General features: G+C 30.7%; 2 protein-coding genes and 1 long non-coding RNA gene across 4 annotated transcripts; 2 read left to right on the top strand and 1 right to left on the bottom strand.

Annotated features, from left to right (window-relative positions):
- The first annotated feature begins 7422 nt into the window (after nucleotides 1-7422).
- On the top strand, nucleotides 7423-11489 carry LOC123909380 (gibberellin 20 oxidase 2-like). The gene is made up of 3 exons (XM_045960212.1): nucleotides 7423-7963; nucleotides 10347-10671; nucleotides 11077-11489. Exons 1-3 carry the CDS (start codon nucleotides 7482-7484, stop codon nucleotides 11344-11346), a joined length of 1077 nt encoding a protein of 358 aa, XP_045816168.1. The 5' UTR covers nucleotides 7423-7481; the 3' UTR covers nucleotides 11347-11489.
- Nucleotides 11490-13790: 2301 nt separating this feature from the next.
- On the bottom strand, nucleotides 13791-20108 carry LOC123909378. 2 transcript variants are annotated; one of them, XR_006809880.1, is made up of 4 exons: nucleotides 19932-20070; nucleotides 16388-17408; nucleotides 14433-14568; nucleotides 13791-14345 (listed from the first exon to the last, which is right to left on the bottom strand). It is a non-coding gene; the product is annotated as an uncharacterized LOC123909378 (long non-coding RNA). The 2 variants fall into 2 exon arrangements; XR_006809879.1 differs by having other exon boundaries at nucleotides 14433-17408; nucleotides 19932-20108.
- On the top strand, nucleotides 14462-19630 carry LOC123909377 (wall-associated receptor kinase 2-like). Its single transcript, XM_045960211.1, has 4 exons — nucleotides 14462-14595; nucleotides 16388-17293; nucleotides 17679-17861; nucleotides 18161-19630. Exons 1-4 carry the CDS (start codon nucleotides 14520-14522, stop codon nucleotides 19363-19365), a joined length of 2370 nt encoding a protein of 789 aa, XP_045816167.1. The 5' UTR covers nucleotides 14462-14519; the 3' UTR covers nucleotides 19366-19630.
- Nucleotides 20109-20783: the final 675 nt, after the last annotated feature.

Here is a 20783-nt window from a genome sequence, read left to right as displayed (position 1 = left end):
TTGCAAAATATACACAGTAAATTTTAATATTGAGAAAACTCGCATAGACATGACAGGTTCGTCCTTTTCCTTTATTCCTTCACTTCTTTAAATTAAAATTCCCAACTTCAAAAATATGTAGAAAGAACCTAATTTTTCATAGCAATATCCTAATTCATGAGTTATAATTCGAATTCATGAATCCAAAATGAGTTTTTTTATTTCTAGTGTGAAGTGTAATGAATGAACATACATGAGTTCGTTCATCTCTAGTTGTGCAACAAAAACTATGATTTGCACAAAATATATAACAAAGTACAACAATGCAATGCAAATATAATGTAACATAATAACCAAATTGAAAACTGAAAACACTTTAAAAGATCAATGCTGAAATAAGGGTCAAATGGACATACATAATTTTGCCTAATATATAACATAATACCATACAATAAAAGAAGTGATTAATGAATTTTTCCTAAGATTAAATCATTCGGGAAAAAAAATCCAAGTTCGATTACTATGTGAAATAACTTTTGATTAAATTTTACTTATTTCCCGAACGAACTTCAAATTATTCGATTTCTTTCTCTTAAAAACCGAAGACTTAATATATAAAAAAAGAGTTTATTTACCTCTTGGACCATCATAACCTATATTGCGCCGGCCCAGTGTGTTAGTTGAATTGGATCCGTTTGCCAAAAACAACCCGTTAATTGATCAGTAATCCGTGCTTCATTATTGGATCATTAGCTTAAAGTCGTTTTAATTTGATTTTTCATGTTTTTTCTTCATAAAGTTGCCGTCTCCAATAAAAATAATTACAACAGGATAAGAGTCTACGCATGCCTTGCAACTATTGTCGGATTTTTAGTACACCAAATTTTGCTTAAAGCGACATGAATTAATTAATTCATATGAAAAAAAAAATAGGTGAATTATTTGGTACACTTGTTGAGGTAGATGATTCTAATTGGTTTATAAATTTATTAATTTTTCTAATCTAACACTAATTATAAATTAAATATTCACTTTTTAAATTCATTGAATAACTAATGTATGTAGACTTAATTATAGACTCATTAGTTTTCTAATGAATCTAAAAAATGAAAATTCGGTTATAATTACGGTCGGAGTGAGTATTTGTGAATCAATCACAATCATCCACCTAAGTCGTGTACCAGTACATATCCACATAATATGTGTACCGAAGTGTTTACAAAATCCACCGTTGGATTGAAAATTTATATCATTTAGATCATTCATGTTCAATTTTACAAAAATCTAAAATCATTTGATATGTTATTGAGATTGATCAAGCTTAACGGTATTCAATAAAAACACATACAGCGTTAATCTTGATCGGTCTCAATAACATATCAAATGATTTTAGATTTTTATAAAATTGAACATGGATGATCTAAATGATATAAACTTTCAATCCAACGGTGAATTTTGTAAAATTTGTATTCGTTGAAACATTATTGAGCGGTGTAACATTACTCAAATGTTATACCGGTGTAATTTGATCCATACCCTTCTATAAAATAAAAATATCATATCCTAAGATCATATCTATTTATCATGAAACTGTGAGTGACCCCAAATTGGTCCACATTGAAATTCCGCGTTTAATTAGATAATGATTTGAATACTAATCTGGGATTTGATGGCAATAAAAATAAGTGCAAATGGTTACCACAGAAATTACACGAGTGAGGATTTTGATACTACTTTTTGGTGCTATTGACAGGATAAATCACTTCTGTTTTGTAAAAGATTAATGTACACGTGTCGACATATTATTTACATGATGAATTGTGACATGATTAATATTGGCCCGCCATTAATTAATACTACTTTTGAAACATCAGTTAGCATTTTTCTTATAATTTTGGAAATTGCAAGATAAACATGAATAAGTTAACCAATGTATTTTTGAGGTTACGGTGTGTCTTGAAAAACACTTGTGTACCATATAAAATTATTTGTAAGGTACTTTTTTGTCCAATAGTTTAACACATGAATAACTATGCCTATCTATACAATCTTCTTTAAGAAAAAGTAGGTTATGTCTATGTTGTTGCAAGTTATTGATAAAATTCATTTAATCATAAAAAAAAATTCTCATAGCCAAGAATAACAAAGAATGCAATGATTGCAGGTGGTGTGTTTACCGCTTGTAAAATGAGATAATCCATATTAGTCTATGAGTGTGAAACTATATTATGGTAATATATTATATAGTTTCTTATAATTAAGTTGAAAGTTTGATATCACTTTGGGTATTATACATTATTAACAAGTGGTCCCTACAATGCCATGTAGTATTTATGTAATTCATTCATATTTTGCTTTAATGGTGATACCACTTTTTGAGTATCATATATTAATAACAAGTGGTCCTTTCTATATTTATTTTTTATTTTGTTTAAATAAAAATAAAAATTATTTAATTTAATAAATACATAGATAAATAAATTAATAATTAAATAATGAGAAATACATGACAATAAATAAAAAATGGTGAAAAATGCATAAATATGACGAGAAATATATAATGAAAAATATAATAATTAATTTTTATTATTATACATATTAGGATTCATTTGATAGAAAACAAATAAAATATAACTTGAGAACAAACCAAATAAAAATTGTGTAATATATAGAATAATATGAAATATCATCAAATCAACATCCAACTACAAGGAAAAAAAAACTTTTCTGCACTATTGTTAAAGAAACGAAATTGAATGAAAACTTATGAAATGAAAGGCAACAAAAAGATAAAACCTTCCTACAGTAAAAAAAAAAAAAAAAGATTTGGTCATTGAATGTCAACGGTAATATTTTGACATATATGGAAGCTAATAATAACATTAAATTGATGATACGGTACCTTATTTAAGGTACCAGTATCATTTGATTCGTAAAACAGTATGGACTGGACATAACAATACATGACAGAACAAGATAATACAAGACATAACAAAATTGTACCGGGGAGATATAAGACGATAATATTTTTATATTCGAAAATAAAATGGATATTTTCGTATTTTTTATAGTTGTACTGTGGACAAAAAGTTGTCCCATGGTTCAGTGATGGACAAAAAATCTTGTTTTTGTCCTGTCCCTTGCTACCTAATTTGTCCAGTTCCATAACCAGTTTCAAATCAAACAGAGTACAACAAAAGTTGTCCTGTTCAGTCCATGTTTTTTAACAAATCAAACGCACCCTATATGTCACGTCATGGAATTCCAATGATAAAAAAAATAAGGTACCGTATCATTAGTTTATGAAACTCTTTTAGATACCCTTATTGGAGATGCTATAAGTATTATGTTATATACTTCTTAATTTCAATATTATTTTAATATCAAATGCAATAATTCAATAATTTGTATCACCAGTAGTACATATGTTAGAGTAGAAAAAAACATGCAACTTTACACAAAAAGTAGTGCATTTTTTCGTACATATAAATGTGAAATTCAAGAGAAATGGCAAATCAAAAGAGAACAAAATAAAAAATAAAAATTAAATGATCACATCATGTTTCATGTTGGTCGTATGCTAAATAAAAGTATCATACTCAAACGGAGCATCATTTAGATACAAGTTGAACCACAACCTTTGAGTCACATGCTATGATTAAGTTGCACACATTTTTCTCCCATGCTAACTCCAACACAGAGAGAGTAATCACCCTAAACCCGTAAGAGCATCACTCTTTTGTGTAGGTGTGACTGCTGTTTAGCATTATCGGCCTAGAAGGGTTACTATTCGGTTCGTTGGACCACAATTCTGATTCTTTAGTTGTTTGCCCGTAGGTTTTAGAGCCGCACCAAATTTCTTTTTGTTGCCAGAGACTACAAGAGTCTCCTCTTCTTTTTTCTGATCTTGTCTCCGAGATTCTTCTTCAATTCGGAGGTGGGTAATCAGACTCAAGGACGGATTCAAAGGGGGGCAGGCAGTGGCCAAGGCCCCCCCTCCCCCTCATATATGTATATAATATATATATATATATATATATATATATATATATATATATATATATATTATTATGTCTCAATTATCTATATATAACACTTTAGTTTAGTATTATAAATTATATTATGATAAAAATAAATGACTAACATAAAATATACCGGTCCTTAAATATATGAAATATTAATTGTCAAATAAAGTTATTGAAATTACAAAATATTCTCAAATATGTCTATTATTAGTAATTTTTGGACAAACTGACTAACATAAAACATATTTGAAGACCAAACTAACAAAGGAAAGATAAATTTGAAAATCAAAATAACTAACAAAAAATATATTTAAGGCTCAAAATAATTGTTCTTATTTCCGGCCCCCCGTGCAATAAGTTTCTGGATCCGTCCCTGATCAGACTCTCGATGAAAAACTCTTTGATTTTATGATGAAGTTGGTTTTTAAAGTCTTACCATCCAGGAGGTAGTTTGTCAATAATTACAATAATTTTAAATTATTCATCTAGAGACATACCTTCAGTGATAATCTCATGAGAAATCTTCTGGGATTCATGAGATTGTGCCTCTATAGATCTTTCATCCAACATCTCATACTTAGTATGATAAATTTAACAAATTTACATATGGAACTTACATGTCGACTTTACCTAAATAAAGCGAATTTACTTAAATTCTCGAATTTATCGAATGCAATAATTTGTCACATGCTCAATCGATTGTATCATAAGTAGTACATATGTTAGAGTAGAACAAAACATGCAACTTTACACAAAAAGTAGTGCATTTTTTCGTACATATATATTTGAAATTCAAGAGAAATGGCAAATCAAAAAAGAACATAAGATTAAATGATCACATCATGTTTCATGTTGGTCGTATGCTAAATATTTGATAAGTAAATCTCACCAATCAATGTTTTCAGTAATATAACAAAGTTTAAACATGTAACTATATTAAATTTTTTAGAGAGAATTTGTTATGATTTGAATCTTATAAGATTCGAGATTTTAATCTCTACAATTTACGTGTCGAGCATATTCTAATTACATAAAAAATACAACTTTTTTGAGTAATATAACAAAACGAGTAAAACGAAAAACGAGTAATACTTTTTTTTTATTTAAAGGAGAGGCTAAACCCTAAGCTAAAAACTAAGCAAAAACATAAATAAGATTTTCCAAAGAATTATATAAAAGATGTCATAGTTTCTCGCAACATTGATTTGAAGCAAATCCATCATTACATAGCTACTACTTTCAAAGATTTTTCTCTCGCTATATGACCAACTCTAATGTAATCATAATGGACAGAGTGAAAAACTACCAATACTTGATTAGAACCTAAAAAGAAATTAAAGAAGAGTAATATAAAAAATCACATTCTAATAGTCTAAGATGGAGCGATTAGTATAGAATATGTATTGCCAACGTTAGTAACAATTTGACTCATTCTAGAAATATATATTGATTGATTCAAATCTCACAGCTATTAGTGTTAGGTCACGAGAGGGCGGTCGGAAGATTATTTATATTGGGCTTAAGAACAATGATACAAATGAATTGCACATCAAATCATCGACTCTGATACCACTGTTAGGTCACAAGAGAACAGCCGGGGGATCATTCACATTGGGCTAAAAAACAACGATACAAGTGAGTTGGATACCACATTTTTATCCAATATCTTAAGACATTAGGTTTATGAGTCCTCTCACTTATAAAATATTCAACTTCCACTTTTTTAAGTAATGTGAGACTTAACTCATCTCACACTTACCACAATAGCTACCGCCAATGTAAATGTCTATATTAAGTTCTCTAGCCTTCTCACTTGTAAAATTTATGAATATGAAGAAAAGTAGTCACCTTTTCATAATGTCACCTTTTCATAATCAACCTCACAAATATTATTGATATCTATATTATCCCTTATAGTTAGTTGGTAATCAATGTTTTTTACTATATTATCCCTTATAATTTGTGGGTACTTACTCCATCAACCAATGAGAACAATCTATACGCATGTGAAACAAAAGTTTGTTACAAATTAGTTGTGAGTATCACATACAAATCCACTTATAATAAATATCCCTAAATTATGAAAAGGTAAAGTAGGTCTAACCATAATAAATTAAATGAGAGTATAATTATTTTAAACAAATAATTAATGCATGCGAAATTTCGAAAAAATATTTTATATTAATGAACAGAAAATATATCAAAAGTACCAACAAAGACCAAGTATAGTTGAATAGGCTAGACTCTTGGCCAATCCAACTGTTTTAGAGGCTTAAGATAAATTTTGTAGCAATTTTTTACACAACACAAGGCTCTTAAAAGAAATTAACAAAAAAAATCATGTTTTGCTTAGTCCAAAGTTAAAACACACAAGTCACTGAGGATATGACTTGCTGAGTTTGGCGAGCATCTATAACTAGTTTGTCATGCTATAGTATCAAAATACATATTGCTCCTTCGTATTCGATTAAAAATAAATAAATAATTTAAATTTGTTGGATTCAAATATATACAAAATTAACTATCATGTGCACCATTTAAATATTACTATTTAAAAAACAGTACCCTTTCTTATCAAAAAAAAAAAACAGTACCCTTCATTTATTATAAAAAAATAAAAAATAAAAAAACACTACACTTGCATTAATTCCTTAACATGTTGTGAGGAGATTATCATTATAATTAGGTTAAGTATAAATGTATTTTCGTTTTTATATGAAATAAAAAAAATAAAAATTGAACAACTTTCTTTTTTAGTACACTAGTTGTTAGAAATTCCACATTTAAGATGGATAAGTGGAGTGTCTAAAATTCGAACCCTATAACTCTTGTATATATAATATAATGTCCATATTAACTAATTAAGTTAAGCATTTTACTTGTGAGCCAGAAGAGAATACATCATAAATATTACAATATACAGCATTATATTGTTTCAATGATTCTAGTAGAACTCAATATTTCAGAATCTAATTAACATCGTGGATGAAATATTTGGTTGAAGAGAGACTTATAATTTAAGATGGCCATCTAAATTTATCTTTGGTTATGATTGTTGTCTTTTTTGTGGTCTGGAAATTGAAGAGTAGAGGTGGTGTATATTTTAGTTTTTTACTGGTGTTCCACTTATATATGACATCTTTATTTTATAGTCCTTCTTTTATGAGTCTTTGTTCGTCTTGTACAAAAATTTAATTATTAGTAATAATATATTTGCCGTTAAAAAAAAATTAACGATCATAGATACTTCCCACTAATAAAATAGTGTAATAATAATATAAATATATAGTTATAAAATACATGGTTTGTTGCAGGCTAGCTAATGATTAATATTCAATATCTTATTCTCATCTTTATAAATAGTAAAATTCATGATATATATTCCTTACCTTATATTATATATATGTAGTCTTTCTCCTATAGTCTAAGCTATATTAATCATTTGTAAATTAAAGTCCCTTTCCTTCCTTAACATAGATGGATTCATGTCAATTGTTGTGTGAGTTTCAAGTTCAACCCCACGTACCAAAAAATTTCATTTGGCCAAAAGAGTATCTAGAAGATGCTCATGAAGAACTCCAAGCACCAATAGTAGATCTTGATGGATTTCTCAAAGGGAACAATGAAGCCACAAAAAATGCATCTAAGCTCATAAATGAAGCTTGTTTAAACCATGGTTTTTTCCAAGTCATTAATCATGGTATTGATATGAACCTCATTGCTAAAGCTTATGATGAAATGGACACTATTTTTAAACTATCACTTGATAGGAAAATGAGTGTTTATAAGGAACATGGTTCTATGTGGGGTTATTCAGGTGGTCATGCTCATCGTTTCTCTTCTAAATTGCCATGGAAGGAAACTTTCTCTTTCCCATATTATCATGTCAACAATGCCTTGAAGCCTGTTGTCACTAACTACTTCAAATCTACCTTAGGGGATGATTTTGAACAAGCTGGGTAAGACCATAATCAATCACTTTTCAGTAGCTCTTGTTTCTTTTTTGTCTTGGTTATTTGCATGCAAAATTTTCATAATTTTTTAAAAATGTGTTAACTTTTTTTTTGTCAAATAGCTTAGTGCATAGACTCTCACACATTTAAATGTGGAGAAATATGGAATTCGGGGTTCGAACCCCGACCACTCGAATAATCTCCCTTGTAGCTACCATTTGAGCTACATTTATGGGACAAAAATGTGGTAATTTTAACATGCTAATAATTAATAAAATGTATGTGAGATTTACCCAAAAAAAAAATGTATGTGAGACTTGCCAAATCAAGAATAGATTGTTTCAAGTGATAGATTTAGGCCCCGTTTAGATTAGCTTATTTTTTAGCTTATGTAATTTTTATGTATTATTATAAGTTTGTCAAGATAGTATATGATAAAATAGCTTATAAAAATATAATTTTTACTAGTGTGAACTTATAAAATAGCATAAAACCTAATTTATATTGCATAAGCTGTTTGTATTAACTCAAAAATAAGTTAATCCAAAGAGGCCCTTAGACCCCTTAGAAAAATGATTATTAGTTCGATTTATAACTATTGTGTATAGAGAACATTCAGGTGCGAGGGGGATCAAGGGATCAATCTATTTTATGTGTCTATAAGTTTTTTACGGAGATTAATCGTTGTTAATCTGTGAAAATTTTGTAGCAATAACATGATAACTTTAAATTAAAAGGAATTGAAGTGTGAGACTTTATAAGTGAATTAATGGCAGAAAAAACATGCAATCTAGTTATAGATTATGTATTTTGAATTATTATTTATTTAATTAAAATAAAAGATATTCATTCATTTAAATTGATAAATTACATGAGATTTAAGTAGTGAATTCAATATCGCTTAAAATAAAAGATGAATCTGCAATCAAACTTACAACATTCAAGTTAATAACATAAAATATCATACTTATATATGCAAATAATGTGATAAAATTAAAATAACCGAATAATAAAAAAAATCATTTTGACTTTTTTTTGACACATATTTTGACATTTTTATTGTTCCCGAATAATGTAAACAATTATTCATTTTAAGAGTCTTTTAATTTCTTGTTAACAAATGACACAAGCTTTGGAAAATAAAATAATATTTTCATAAAATAAACAGATCTTAAATGTCATGACGAAAAGATATATTAATGAGTCAGCCTGAACTAATTACAAGCACTTAAAAATATATCAAAATAATGATTTTTAAAAATTCAATTTTATGTTGAAATTATTTCAATAGTACTCTTTTAAATATTTAATTATATATTTATATATTTTAGTTTTTGACTATTGTCAAAAAAGATTTTATTTTTGACTAGAGTTCTATGATCAGTTTGATAGATACAGCACTGCAGTCTTAATATTATATTTTTTGTTTATATTAATGGGCTAGTCTTTACTTGGAATTGAAAAGACCAAACCGCGTGAGATCAACATCAATAACCGTTATTAAAAAAACATCGCTAGCCGTTTATTCAAAAAATAAACCACTAATGTTTTTTTTTTAAAAAAAACATATTATTGATCATTGAGTAAGTTTAAAGAATAATCGTTCGTCTATGTGAGCTTAGCTGATCAGTTGGTATGCAGAAGCTAAAATTCGAACATCAAATATTTTAACCTCTAGGTAGAATAATTTCTTGATTAAACTTTACATATCTCACAGTAAAAAACACTAGAGTATTTTTCTCGAAGAACTAGAGGGTTGACATTAAAAAAACACTAAACTTAAAAAAAATAATTAATTTTTTTTATAAGATTAATTAAAAAAATTACTATTCTCTTTTTCATAATAATCAACCCATTTAATTTACAAAAACTATTCCAACAAAATGGCGACTTTTAAATTTCGGTTCAACTTTACTCTTTAATTATGTTTTTTTTAAGTTATTATTTTCACTTTAAATTTATGATAATAAAAATAAATAATTCTATATAAATAAATAAATAAATAAATAATTAACTAATAAGGGTAAATGTAAAATCATCATTATTTTACTTATTTATTGTCTTTTTTAATCCATCCAAAAAGTATTAGCAACGCAGCTTGTTGTCCGTTTGTCTTTTACTCGTGTGTAATTATTTTGAAAATATATATCTCTATTATATAAAAAAAATGATTTATTAATGTTTTTTGAGTCTTTTAGTAATAAAAAAATGTTTCTTGAATCTTAAAGTCTTCTTTCTTTAAATTGAAACATCATCTCTGTCCTAAATTTTGTTCATGATAAAAAAAAAATAGCACAAATGTTGTAAAACAGATACAGTAGAATTTTACTAGTAGTTATTATAATAAGTTAGCTAATCAATTTATTGTGAATGAATATTATTTCCGCAGAATGACATTTGAGAAATACTGCAAGGCAATGAAAGAGTTGGCAATGAAGCTAACAGAACTATTAGCAATAAGCTTAGGAGTGAACGATCCATTGCATTACAGAGAGTTGTTTGAAGAAGGTTGTTCCATCATGAGATGCAACAATTACCCATGTTGTCAACAACCTAGTCTTGTCCTTGGGACAGGACCTCATTGTGATCCAACCTCTATAACACTACTTCACCAAGATCAAGTTGGAGGGCTTCAAGTATTTGTTGACAACAAATGGAACACGGTTCGACCCCTTCCTAACGCGCTCGTCGTTAATATTGGAGATACTTTCATGGTACGTATCTACTTAACCCCTTTAACTAATGTTCATTATTGTCAATAAAAGTTAACTCAGTTGGTGTGGAATTGACTCATACACTATAAGAACGTGAATTCATCTCTCGCATCTAACATGTCAGTCTTAAGATATGTGCATTAATTTTTATCGTCCAACCTCAAATAGATGGTAAAAACTATTTAGTGAAAATATAATGTGAATCGACTAATCTCAAAATTAATAGTACTGAAGAACAATTTAGGTTAAATATCTGGTTTTCGAAATGAGAATATAGGTCCTACTATATGTACCATCTATGACACAATATAAACCTTTATGGTTGTATATGATTAGATATGACTTAGATTAGACAAGAAATGATGTTATTAAGGTGTGCATAAATAAATTTGTTGGGTTGTGTAGGCATTATCAAATGGAAGGTACAAAAGTTGCTTACATAGGGCAGTGGTTAACAAGCATAAGGAGAGAAGGTCCTTAGCATTCTTTCTATGTCCTAAAGATGATAAGGTGGTGAGACCCCCTAAAGATATTATTAGCAGTGATGGGACCAAACACTATCCTGATTTTACATGGTCAGATTTGCTTGAATTTACTCAAAATCATTACAGAGCAGATGAATCTACGCTCTCAAATTTCACCAACTGGTTGCTAAGTTCCAAACCACAAATTTAACCTTATGTTAATCAACAAGTAGTTTCTGTTATATGCTACTTTATTTTTATAAGAGGTTGAGACACAATCTCTTCTTTAAATTCTCCCTGTTGTTTTCCTACATTCCAAATCAATCTTCCTGCTTTTTATGCAACTAAATCCCACTGCTGCTGGATATGTATTGCAATATTTTTCACATTTATTTATCTCGTGTTTATTTATATATTTATTTTTTCATTAAAAGGTTACATGCAATGTAGTCAGGTTTGAGATCCTACTTGGATCGGTAGGCTGGTTGAGAATCGTAAGATCGGGATCGTAGCTGAATTCGTAAAATCCTACTCAAGGGTAAAATTGTAACTTCACGTATATACATATACACATAAACAAAAAAAAAATATAATACATGAACAAAATAAACTTAATTAATTAATAATTCATAGACATCATTCCAAATATTCATAAGTTCATAACAGAGGGTTATAAGAAGCAACAATAGGGTTAAAAAAAAATGAAAGTAGAGGGTTGAAACTTGAGAGTGAAAGAGATGGGTTCAAAAGGTTTCAGTGAAGACAGATGTTTGAGTGAAAGAGATGGTTGAAAGTGAGAGAGGAGTGAACGAAAATGAGAAAGGAGTAGGAACAAACATACACTAACCGCCGGCGAGGTTCATGACGGCGACAGCGCCGTCTAGAACTCAGGTCAAAAACCCTCTAGGATCGTAAGAACCTATGACCCGGTGCGAGAACCTGACTACACACAGGTCAAAAAAGGAACATGCATGGGTTCTAAGCTCGTTTGGCCTTCACGAGCTCGTAGAATCTTAAGAACCTAAGACCCGGTACAAGAACTTGACTACATTGGTTACATGCATTTATTTGATTGCTTTTTTGGGCCGGTAGTCTATCGGCTTGAAATTTTACCTTAAAAATAAATAAGTAGGGTGTTTGGGGTTCGAATCCTGACTCATGCATATATAATTCAATGTAACTACCAACTAAGTTACGCTTACGGGGATATTTGATTGCTTTTCTAATGTCTAGTTTATATTCACATTTATGAGTGTCCAAGTTATGTCCATCTATTATGTTTAGCTCATATATGTCTAGTCTATATTATGTTTAAAAAATGTCAAGAAAAATTGTTTTTATTGGTTTTTGGGTAAATATTCCCAAATTATCAAGATGTAGTGTAGGTCTCACCTTATAACATTGTAAAAGAAAGATAAAGAACTAGTGTGAATAGTAAAATGTTCCACATTATTAGGAATAGATTAGATGGAGATGTTGATAAAAACAAAAGATTGGATAAAGATATGTTTCCAAGTTCATAGTTGTGGTTTATTCAACTTTTACTTGTTTTTAAGTTTAGATTAGTTGGACAATCACATCATATCAGAGACTCATCATATTAAACCAGATATCATGCTGAATTTGGAATGTTAGATCATATTGAGCTATGTATTGACTCTTAAATGCATATTGAATTTTTATAGAGTTTTTCTTGTTGACCCTCATTGTTTCTCGCGCATCTATGTTAGGAACGTTGTTCATCAAATTTATATGTACCGGTACATTTCGAGTTCTAGAGTTTGAACCATTCAAAAATACTGCTCGAACTCTAGGACTCGAGCCTGGAGTTTACTAAAATTGTGTTGTTTTCTTGAATTGGTTACTTAGTTTCAATACGGTTGATGTGAGGCCAAATATAGTACCCAAGGTTATGAATCTTAAAGTTGATTTTTGCATACAATTCACAACAGAAAACTTACTTCACGAAATGAGATAATTGCATGGATTCGAAGTGAAGCAGAGAAGTTAGGAAACAACCACCTCCTTTAGATCCAGGCTAATGCTACGGTGGACCACCTTTACAAGTGGTCCATCATGGACAAGTGATCTACCGAATATGAATTTTACGAAATTCACTGTTGGATTGAAAGTTTATATCGTATAGATCATCCATAAATTTTTTAAAATTTTTTGAAAATCATTTGATATGTTATTGAGACCCATCAAGATTTACGTTATTTAATAAACCGTTAATCTTGATGTGTCTCAATAACATATCAAATGATTTTCAATTTTTCTAAATTTTTCTATGGATGATCTATATGATATAAACTTTCAATCCAACAGTAATTTTGTAAAATTCGTATTCATTATAATGTTATTCATGACTGGTCCACCATGGACCACTTGATGAAGTGGTACATATTAGAATTTACCTTAGAGCCAATATACAGAAATTTGTGATATGAAAAGACAAAAGGTTAATGGCGTGAGGGGGGGTCATATATGCATACACATTTAAAGACAAATTACCAGATATGTTTTTGTGTTGGTACTATCAATCAGTAATATGACCAGAGAGACACAAACTCATATGTGAAAAGGGTGTGGGGGACTCCCTCAGCTATAGTTTTTAACAAGAAAACATAGTAATTTCATGGACCACTTTCCATATGCAGTTAAGAACAATAATTGTACAGAACAGAAATGGTAACATGGCATTATTTGGGGGGCATACTCAATTACTGTCTCTGTGTATGACCTACAAGTTGTACAAATGAAGAGTAAAATATTGTCTAAAAAAATATACTATTTTCTAGGGGACTTTTCAGGGTACTCCAACCTCAATACAAATACAAAGAATAACATGTACAAACCAACACCTCTCTGAGACTAAGTTTAGGCCTATACAATCTAGTGAATTAAAATACCATTCTTAATAGATACAAAATCCTTGTTGCCTCTAGCTAGGAACCATTTCCATGAGAATGAGATGATCTTAATATATATACCAATGTTTTAAAAACCGGACCTTCCCCCACACTTGGACACTTATTAGCGAAAAACATTTATTCCTCATTTTCGTAATTGTCCAAATTTACGAGTGCCAAATCAATGTCAATCTTGTTCTACTTTTCCTCGAACTCGAAAGGATGTAAAGTATTTGAAGAGAATACATGTCGTTTCCTCAATGACTTTCCTCTTACAAAATTCTACCAAGTAGGAAGTCTATGTAGTAACATAACAGTTGTTAGGAATAAAGGGGGGAGATACTTATCAGATATAAAAGAATAACCTCTTTAACCAAAAACATACCTCAATTGTTTCCATTTCCAATCCACCATGCATTTTAATGAGGAGACATCTTAATTGAGAGAAGTAGAACAATGAATTATTCATATAATGCTTCCTTCTACACAGCAATATCGACATCAAAATAGTCTGCACTCCCCTTCACCATATCCACCCGAGATTCGACATGCGACACATGATTATCTCCATCAAATAAAACGGCAAATAATCTTGGGTTGGGAATAATCAGTTCGCTCTCAAATAAAACAGCAAATAATCTTGGGTTGCTAATTGTATTTATTGTGTTGTGTTTGACTCCCATATTGTTATCATATTGTTTTTGCTTATGGTATTTGCCTATAGTTGAATGTATTTTACTTCTTCTGAATACTATATATTTTTGGTTGTCTATATTTTTTTGTTGATTGAATGTATTATTGTGTTGTGTCTAATTCACATATCATTATCTTTGGGGTCAAAAATGCACGCATCATTATCTTAGCATGTTTTGTTCAACGGAGTGGAGGGGAAGGGAGGGAAGGGGAAGGATTTTAGCTCACTCCCCTCCGAAAAATGAACCAAAGTACTAAAACTTAAAATAATACCTCCCCTCTTCTTCATTCCTCTCTAACCAAACAAACCCTTAGTTACAAGAGCTTTTGTTGTGTCAGCATTTGGTTCTTAACTGCATGGTTTATATCATATCTGCCTTCGATTTTTCTTACTACATACAATGAAGAATTAACCAAAATTGGATAAAAATTTAACAAATTAGAGGCGTCTGTGTAATTACTCAAGATCATATATAGACCTCGGAATTTTTGTGCATTTTATTTATAAATTTCCCTAATGTTTCCAATTATTTAATTTTTGATTTATTTTTTGTATACATTGTTACATTGGTTATTACTTATTAGGGCATAATCGATGTAAAAATCATTTTGTGCATCAGTTATCATCTTATAGTTGATGTAAAAAGGCTTTATTATATCAATTCAGTAACCGATTAAAAGTATCCTAAACACTACATCAAGAAATGCTACATCAGTAATGAAAAATGATGAAAAGAGTTTATTTTGTATTAGTGATACGTGAATTCTTAAAATTCAACTCACCTAAACTTTTGCTTTTGCTGAAAAAATAGCCTGAGATATAAGTTTAATTTGGCTTGGCACTAAAAGGACTTGCAATTTAGTTTGGAGATTAGCCTAATTCTGTTACTATCTATCATAATCAAAAGGGATAGACCATTTATAATATGCATACAAATATGCACACCTATGTCAGCAAAAACAAAGACTTTGTCAATAACAAAGAAGTTACTATCTATTATATTATCATAATCAAAAGGGATAGACCATTTATAATATAATATGTATTCAAATTCACATTTGGAATCATAACTAACAACTCAACGGTTCTTTTTTATACATAATCTATACACATTTTGTGTGACAGAAACATAATATATTAACAATTTTTTGACTGGACATAATATATAAACATGACTATATACATTTATTATTATAATGAATTTTTAGTTTTTAATAATATAGTGATGGCAACGTCTCTAACCATGCTGTTAAAATTTTATAGGTTTATCAACAAAAAAAAAGTTTTATAGCTAGAATGAGTCCTAAGACAATGTTATCTCCCAGCAGCCTATGATGTTAATAGCGCTATAGCAGCTAGCTTTTGATCATGTTTAATTAATTTCCTTTTGCTAACACAACTGTGTCTTCTGACCAATTTTACCTATAAAACTTAAACAACTGGTTGGCAACATTGCAATCACTGCTATTAAAAACTAAAATCACATTATAAAAAAATATTCGACAAAATCGTGTTTAATTTGATCATTTCATTCCATATAAGAAAAATCAATCATTTTGACTTTTCTATTTTTTAATAGCATAACAAGGAGAATAAATAAATAAATAAATACTAAACAAAATCCAAGGATTTGTATAATGACAAACCTGAAAAAATAAGCAAAGCCATGGCTGTCCGCTTAAAACAGCTGCTGCTGATGGTGGCTGCTGCCATTTATACAAAAGCAGCAACTCAACCGATGTCACTACCAAACTGTCCAACAAAGTGTGGTTCTGTCACCATTCCCTTCCCATTTGGGACCACCGAGAATTGTTCCCTCGACAACACCTTTCTCATTAATTGCAATCAAACATCTTCAACTCCAACCTCAACAAACATACCTTTCTTGGAAAAGAGTAATCAAACTGTCCTAAATATCTCACTCAATGGTGAATTGCGCGTTGCATGGCCGGTAGCTAGTGATTGCTACGCAGAAAAGAGCAAACGTGTGAACCAAACAGTTAAGCATGTCAACATGACAAATTTTCAGATCTCACCAACTCGAAACAAGTTGACAGCAGTTGGCTGTGACACGATTGGAGCACTCTCAGCAAATGATTCTGGGGGAAACAACTACACCACAGGATGTGTGGCTTTGTGCAACAGGCTTGATGATATCGTGGCCAATCAATCTTGCTCAGGTACTGGTTGTTGCGAGATTTCAATACCCCAAGGTCATGTGTTAACAGAAATAGCCTATGGTTCTGGAGGCCTATTCAACAATCACTCATCAGTACATGACTTCAATCCATGTGGTTATGCTTTTGTGGTTGAAAATGGAGCCTACAGCTTCTCATCCACAGACCTTCCCAAGTTGAAAAAGAAGGAGTTTCCTGTGTTGTTAGACTGGGCAGTAGGGAACCAAACGTGCCAGCAAGCTCAGAAGGATCTTTTCAGTTATGCATGTAAGGCCGACAAAAGTACATGTTACGATTCAACCGAGAGATCTGGCTACCTTTGCAGATGCTTTCATGGATATTGGGGAAATCCATACCTCATTCACGGTTGTCAAGGTATTAAATATTTCTTCTCACTTGTTATGATCCATTTCATCACTCAAGTTGATCTTGCCATGTTTGGTCTAAAGACAAGACACATGTGTCTTATGATCATAAGTTCATCTCTGAACTGAGATATAACAGTCAAAATTACTTAAAGTCAAAATTGGTCATTATATTTTGTTACTTGGTACTTAATCAAGGAGACTGTCAAATCGTTTTTTAGTACCAATTTAAATTTTCTAGCATTTTTTGTACAAATTTCAATTTTTCTGGCAAAAGGGGATTTATTTATAATTTTACATAATTGATACTCCACAGTAAATGGTAACTATTGTTCTTTGAAAACTCCGCTTCCACTTTTAAAGCAGAAATTGAAACTGACAAAATTATTCTCTAGATATTAATGAATGCATGGAAGCCAATGACTGCGTTGAGGAGGCAACATGCATCAATCTTCTTGGAAGCTACCATTGTTTATGCCCGGCAGAATATGAGGGAGATGGGAAAAATAATGGAACAAGATGCAATAAAAAATCCAGTACCAAAGGAAGGAAAGAAATCATAATGATCATTGCACTGAGTGAGTACAACACATCCTATTCTGGATTTATTCATAGCAAGATCATGTCAACAAATTTTATTATCAAAATGAAAATTGTTCAAGCTTGAAACATATTTCATTGGCAATCACCAATCTAAATCCATGTTGTAAATTGTTGTTCTGAACTGAAACTAATACATTAAAGGTATTCAGTCCTCCAAGACCAGAACGGTGACTTGAGATTTTGCCTAATGTCTTTGACAACATGAAGTTGACAGGAAATATCAACAAAGCTAAGCGGAAAGAAACTGATTATGTTTCCATTTGTTTATGTCCAGGTGTCAGCATAAGTCTCGTAGGACTATTAGTCGGAAGCTTTTATGTGTATTGGGCATTGAAGAAAAGAAAGCTCGTTAAACTTAAAGAACAATTTTTTCAACAAAACGGTGGCTTACTGTTACAACAACAGATAGTGAGGCATAGAGGGTCAACTGAAACAACTAAAGTGTTCACTGTTGAGGAGCTAAATGAAGCAACAGACAACTTCAACGAAGACAGGATCCTAGGCCAAGGAGGTCAGGGAACAGTTTACAAAGGAGTTTTACAAGATAAAAGAATTGTAGCAATAAAGAAGTCAAAAATAAGTGACCCAAACCAGATTGAGCCGTTCATCAATGAAGTGATTGTGCTTTCACAAATAAACCATAGAAATGTGGTAAAGCTTTTGGGTTGTTGTTTAGAGACAGAAATTCCCTTGCTTGTTTATGAATTCATTCCCAATGGTACTGTTTATGAGCATCTTCATGACCAAAACCAATCTTTAAAGCTAACATGGAAAACAAGATTGAGAATAGCAAAAGAAACTGCTGGAGTCTTGGCATACTTGCATTCTGCTGCTTCTACACCAATAATACATAGAGATGTGAAATCTACAAATATACTACTAGACAGCAATCTCACTGCAAAGGTTTCTGACTTTGGAGCTTCGAGGATCATTCCTCTTGATCAAACTCAGATAACCACTTTAGTGCAAGGGACATTGGGGTATCTTGACCCAGAATACTTCCACACAAGCCAATTAACAGAGAAGAGTGACGTCTATAGCTTTGGGGTTGTCCTAGCAGAGCTACTGACAGGAAAGAAGGCACTATCTTTTGGCAGGCCAGAGGTTGACAGAAACCTTGCAGTGTACTTTGTTTCTTCATTGAAAGAGGGCCGATTACTTCAAATTTTGGACAGAAATATAGATGAGGAAAATATTGAGCAATTAAAGGAAGTTTCCCACATCGCAGAAGAGTGTTTGAGGGTGAAGGGTGAGGAAAGACCCACCATGAAAGAAGTGGCAATGGGACTAGAGGGAATATTAGTTATTGAACAGCACCGTTGGGGAAGTGACAATTTGTCTTCAGAAGAGACTGAAAACTTGCTCAAAACAGCGCCGTCCATTATCAATGTTGAAGATGGTGTGGGCGGAAGTGGAATTAATTCTTCCGACTCATATAGCATAAACCAAATTTCAATTTCTTTGAATGGTGGAAGATGATTAGTTATTATTTTTAGGATAGGCAAAATATATGTTAGATAAGTATTTTTTATCCTTCATTTTCACTAGGGTTTGATCCCCACCCTTTTTCTCCTTCGGCTTCTTAAGCCCTTAATTCCAAACCAGTTGAGCTACCCAGCTTTCCGATTAGGTTATATTAATTTATCTCCATTATAATAATGTTGTAGTATATGCTGTATTTCCCCTCTATATTGGACATGATATTCATATTTGTATGGATGTAAATATAGGGTTTTCAATTGAGTATGCTTTATGCTTCCATATGTTTCTCTAACTATATTGTTCAATAATTTTCACTCTGAAAGCAACATTAACTCCATTCCACCTTTAGAACCATATGATGTTTATTTTTCATTCTTATATGACAGATTTGTTTAACAAGCACTTCAAGTTCAAACCAAAACAAAACAAAAAAATTCAAATTGAATAACAATTTAGGGTGCTGAATATGCATATAATCAACATATGAATGAGTATGATAATTATCCTCCTAAACGGAAGTAAAATATTGAAATGAAAGCACAGAGAAAAGAGAAAAAACTAACCATAGGAAGCTTCGTGTATTGAAGAATATGAACCAACACCAAGAGCAGTGTAGTAAGATGTGAAGATCTATTGTGTTGAATGAAATAAAGAAGAGAAAAGGGGATGAGAATAATAATTATTATTATATGTATAACTTTTTAATAAATTATTATTATTTTTTAATAAAAAATTACTACTTTTACTCTTGTTATATTGCCAAAAAAAAATTATAAAAATGGTTAGATGATGATATGACTTTTTTTTTCTAAATAATCTAGCGGCTAAATTACAAGGTTGAATTTGTGCTTCAGCATATTTTGAATCCTATTCCTCTCCCAATCATTGTACATTACTTGTGATGATTTTTTTGACTAAAATTGTACCAAAAAATAGCCAAATACATGCAGAAATTGCAAAAAACGTTGAATATTATCTTTGAAATATTCATAATGTTAAATACTCTCCCAAAAGAGTGAGAGTAGTTAGAGTTAGAGATAGAGAGAGGGGGAGAGACTAGTAGAGAAAGTTAGATTAAATTCATCAATTATTCAATGAATCTAAAAAGTAATTTTTGCTTATAATTAAAAATGGAGGGAGTATAAGCCACTATGTTTGGTCTAGTAGTGAGGGGTTTAAGTAGTATGTAATAAGTCCTGGGTACGATTCCCAGTTCACTGTAAACCAAAAAGATGGAGGAAGTATGTACCAAAAAAAGAAAAAGATGGAGGGAACTGTAAACTAAAAAGATGGAGGAAGTATGTACCAAAAAAATAAAAATAAAAATAAAATGGAGGGAGTAATTCAGTGTCCCCATAAGCATAACTTAATTGGTAGGAAAATTACATGTAATATGCAGAACTGAAGTTTGAACT

The sequence above is a fragment of the Trifolium pratense genome, linkage group LG2 (genome assembly GCF_020283565.1).
Source record: "Trifolium pratense cultivar HEN17-A07 linkage group LG2, ARS_RC_1.1, whole genome shotgun sequence".
Lineage (NCBI taxonomy): Eukaryota > Viridiplantae > Streptophyta > Magnoliopsida > Fabales > Fabaceae > Trifolium > Trifolium pratense.
Note: the sequence above shows the minus strand (reverse complement) of the source record. Positions and strands in the feature narration are given on the sequence as shown.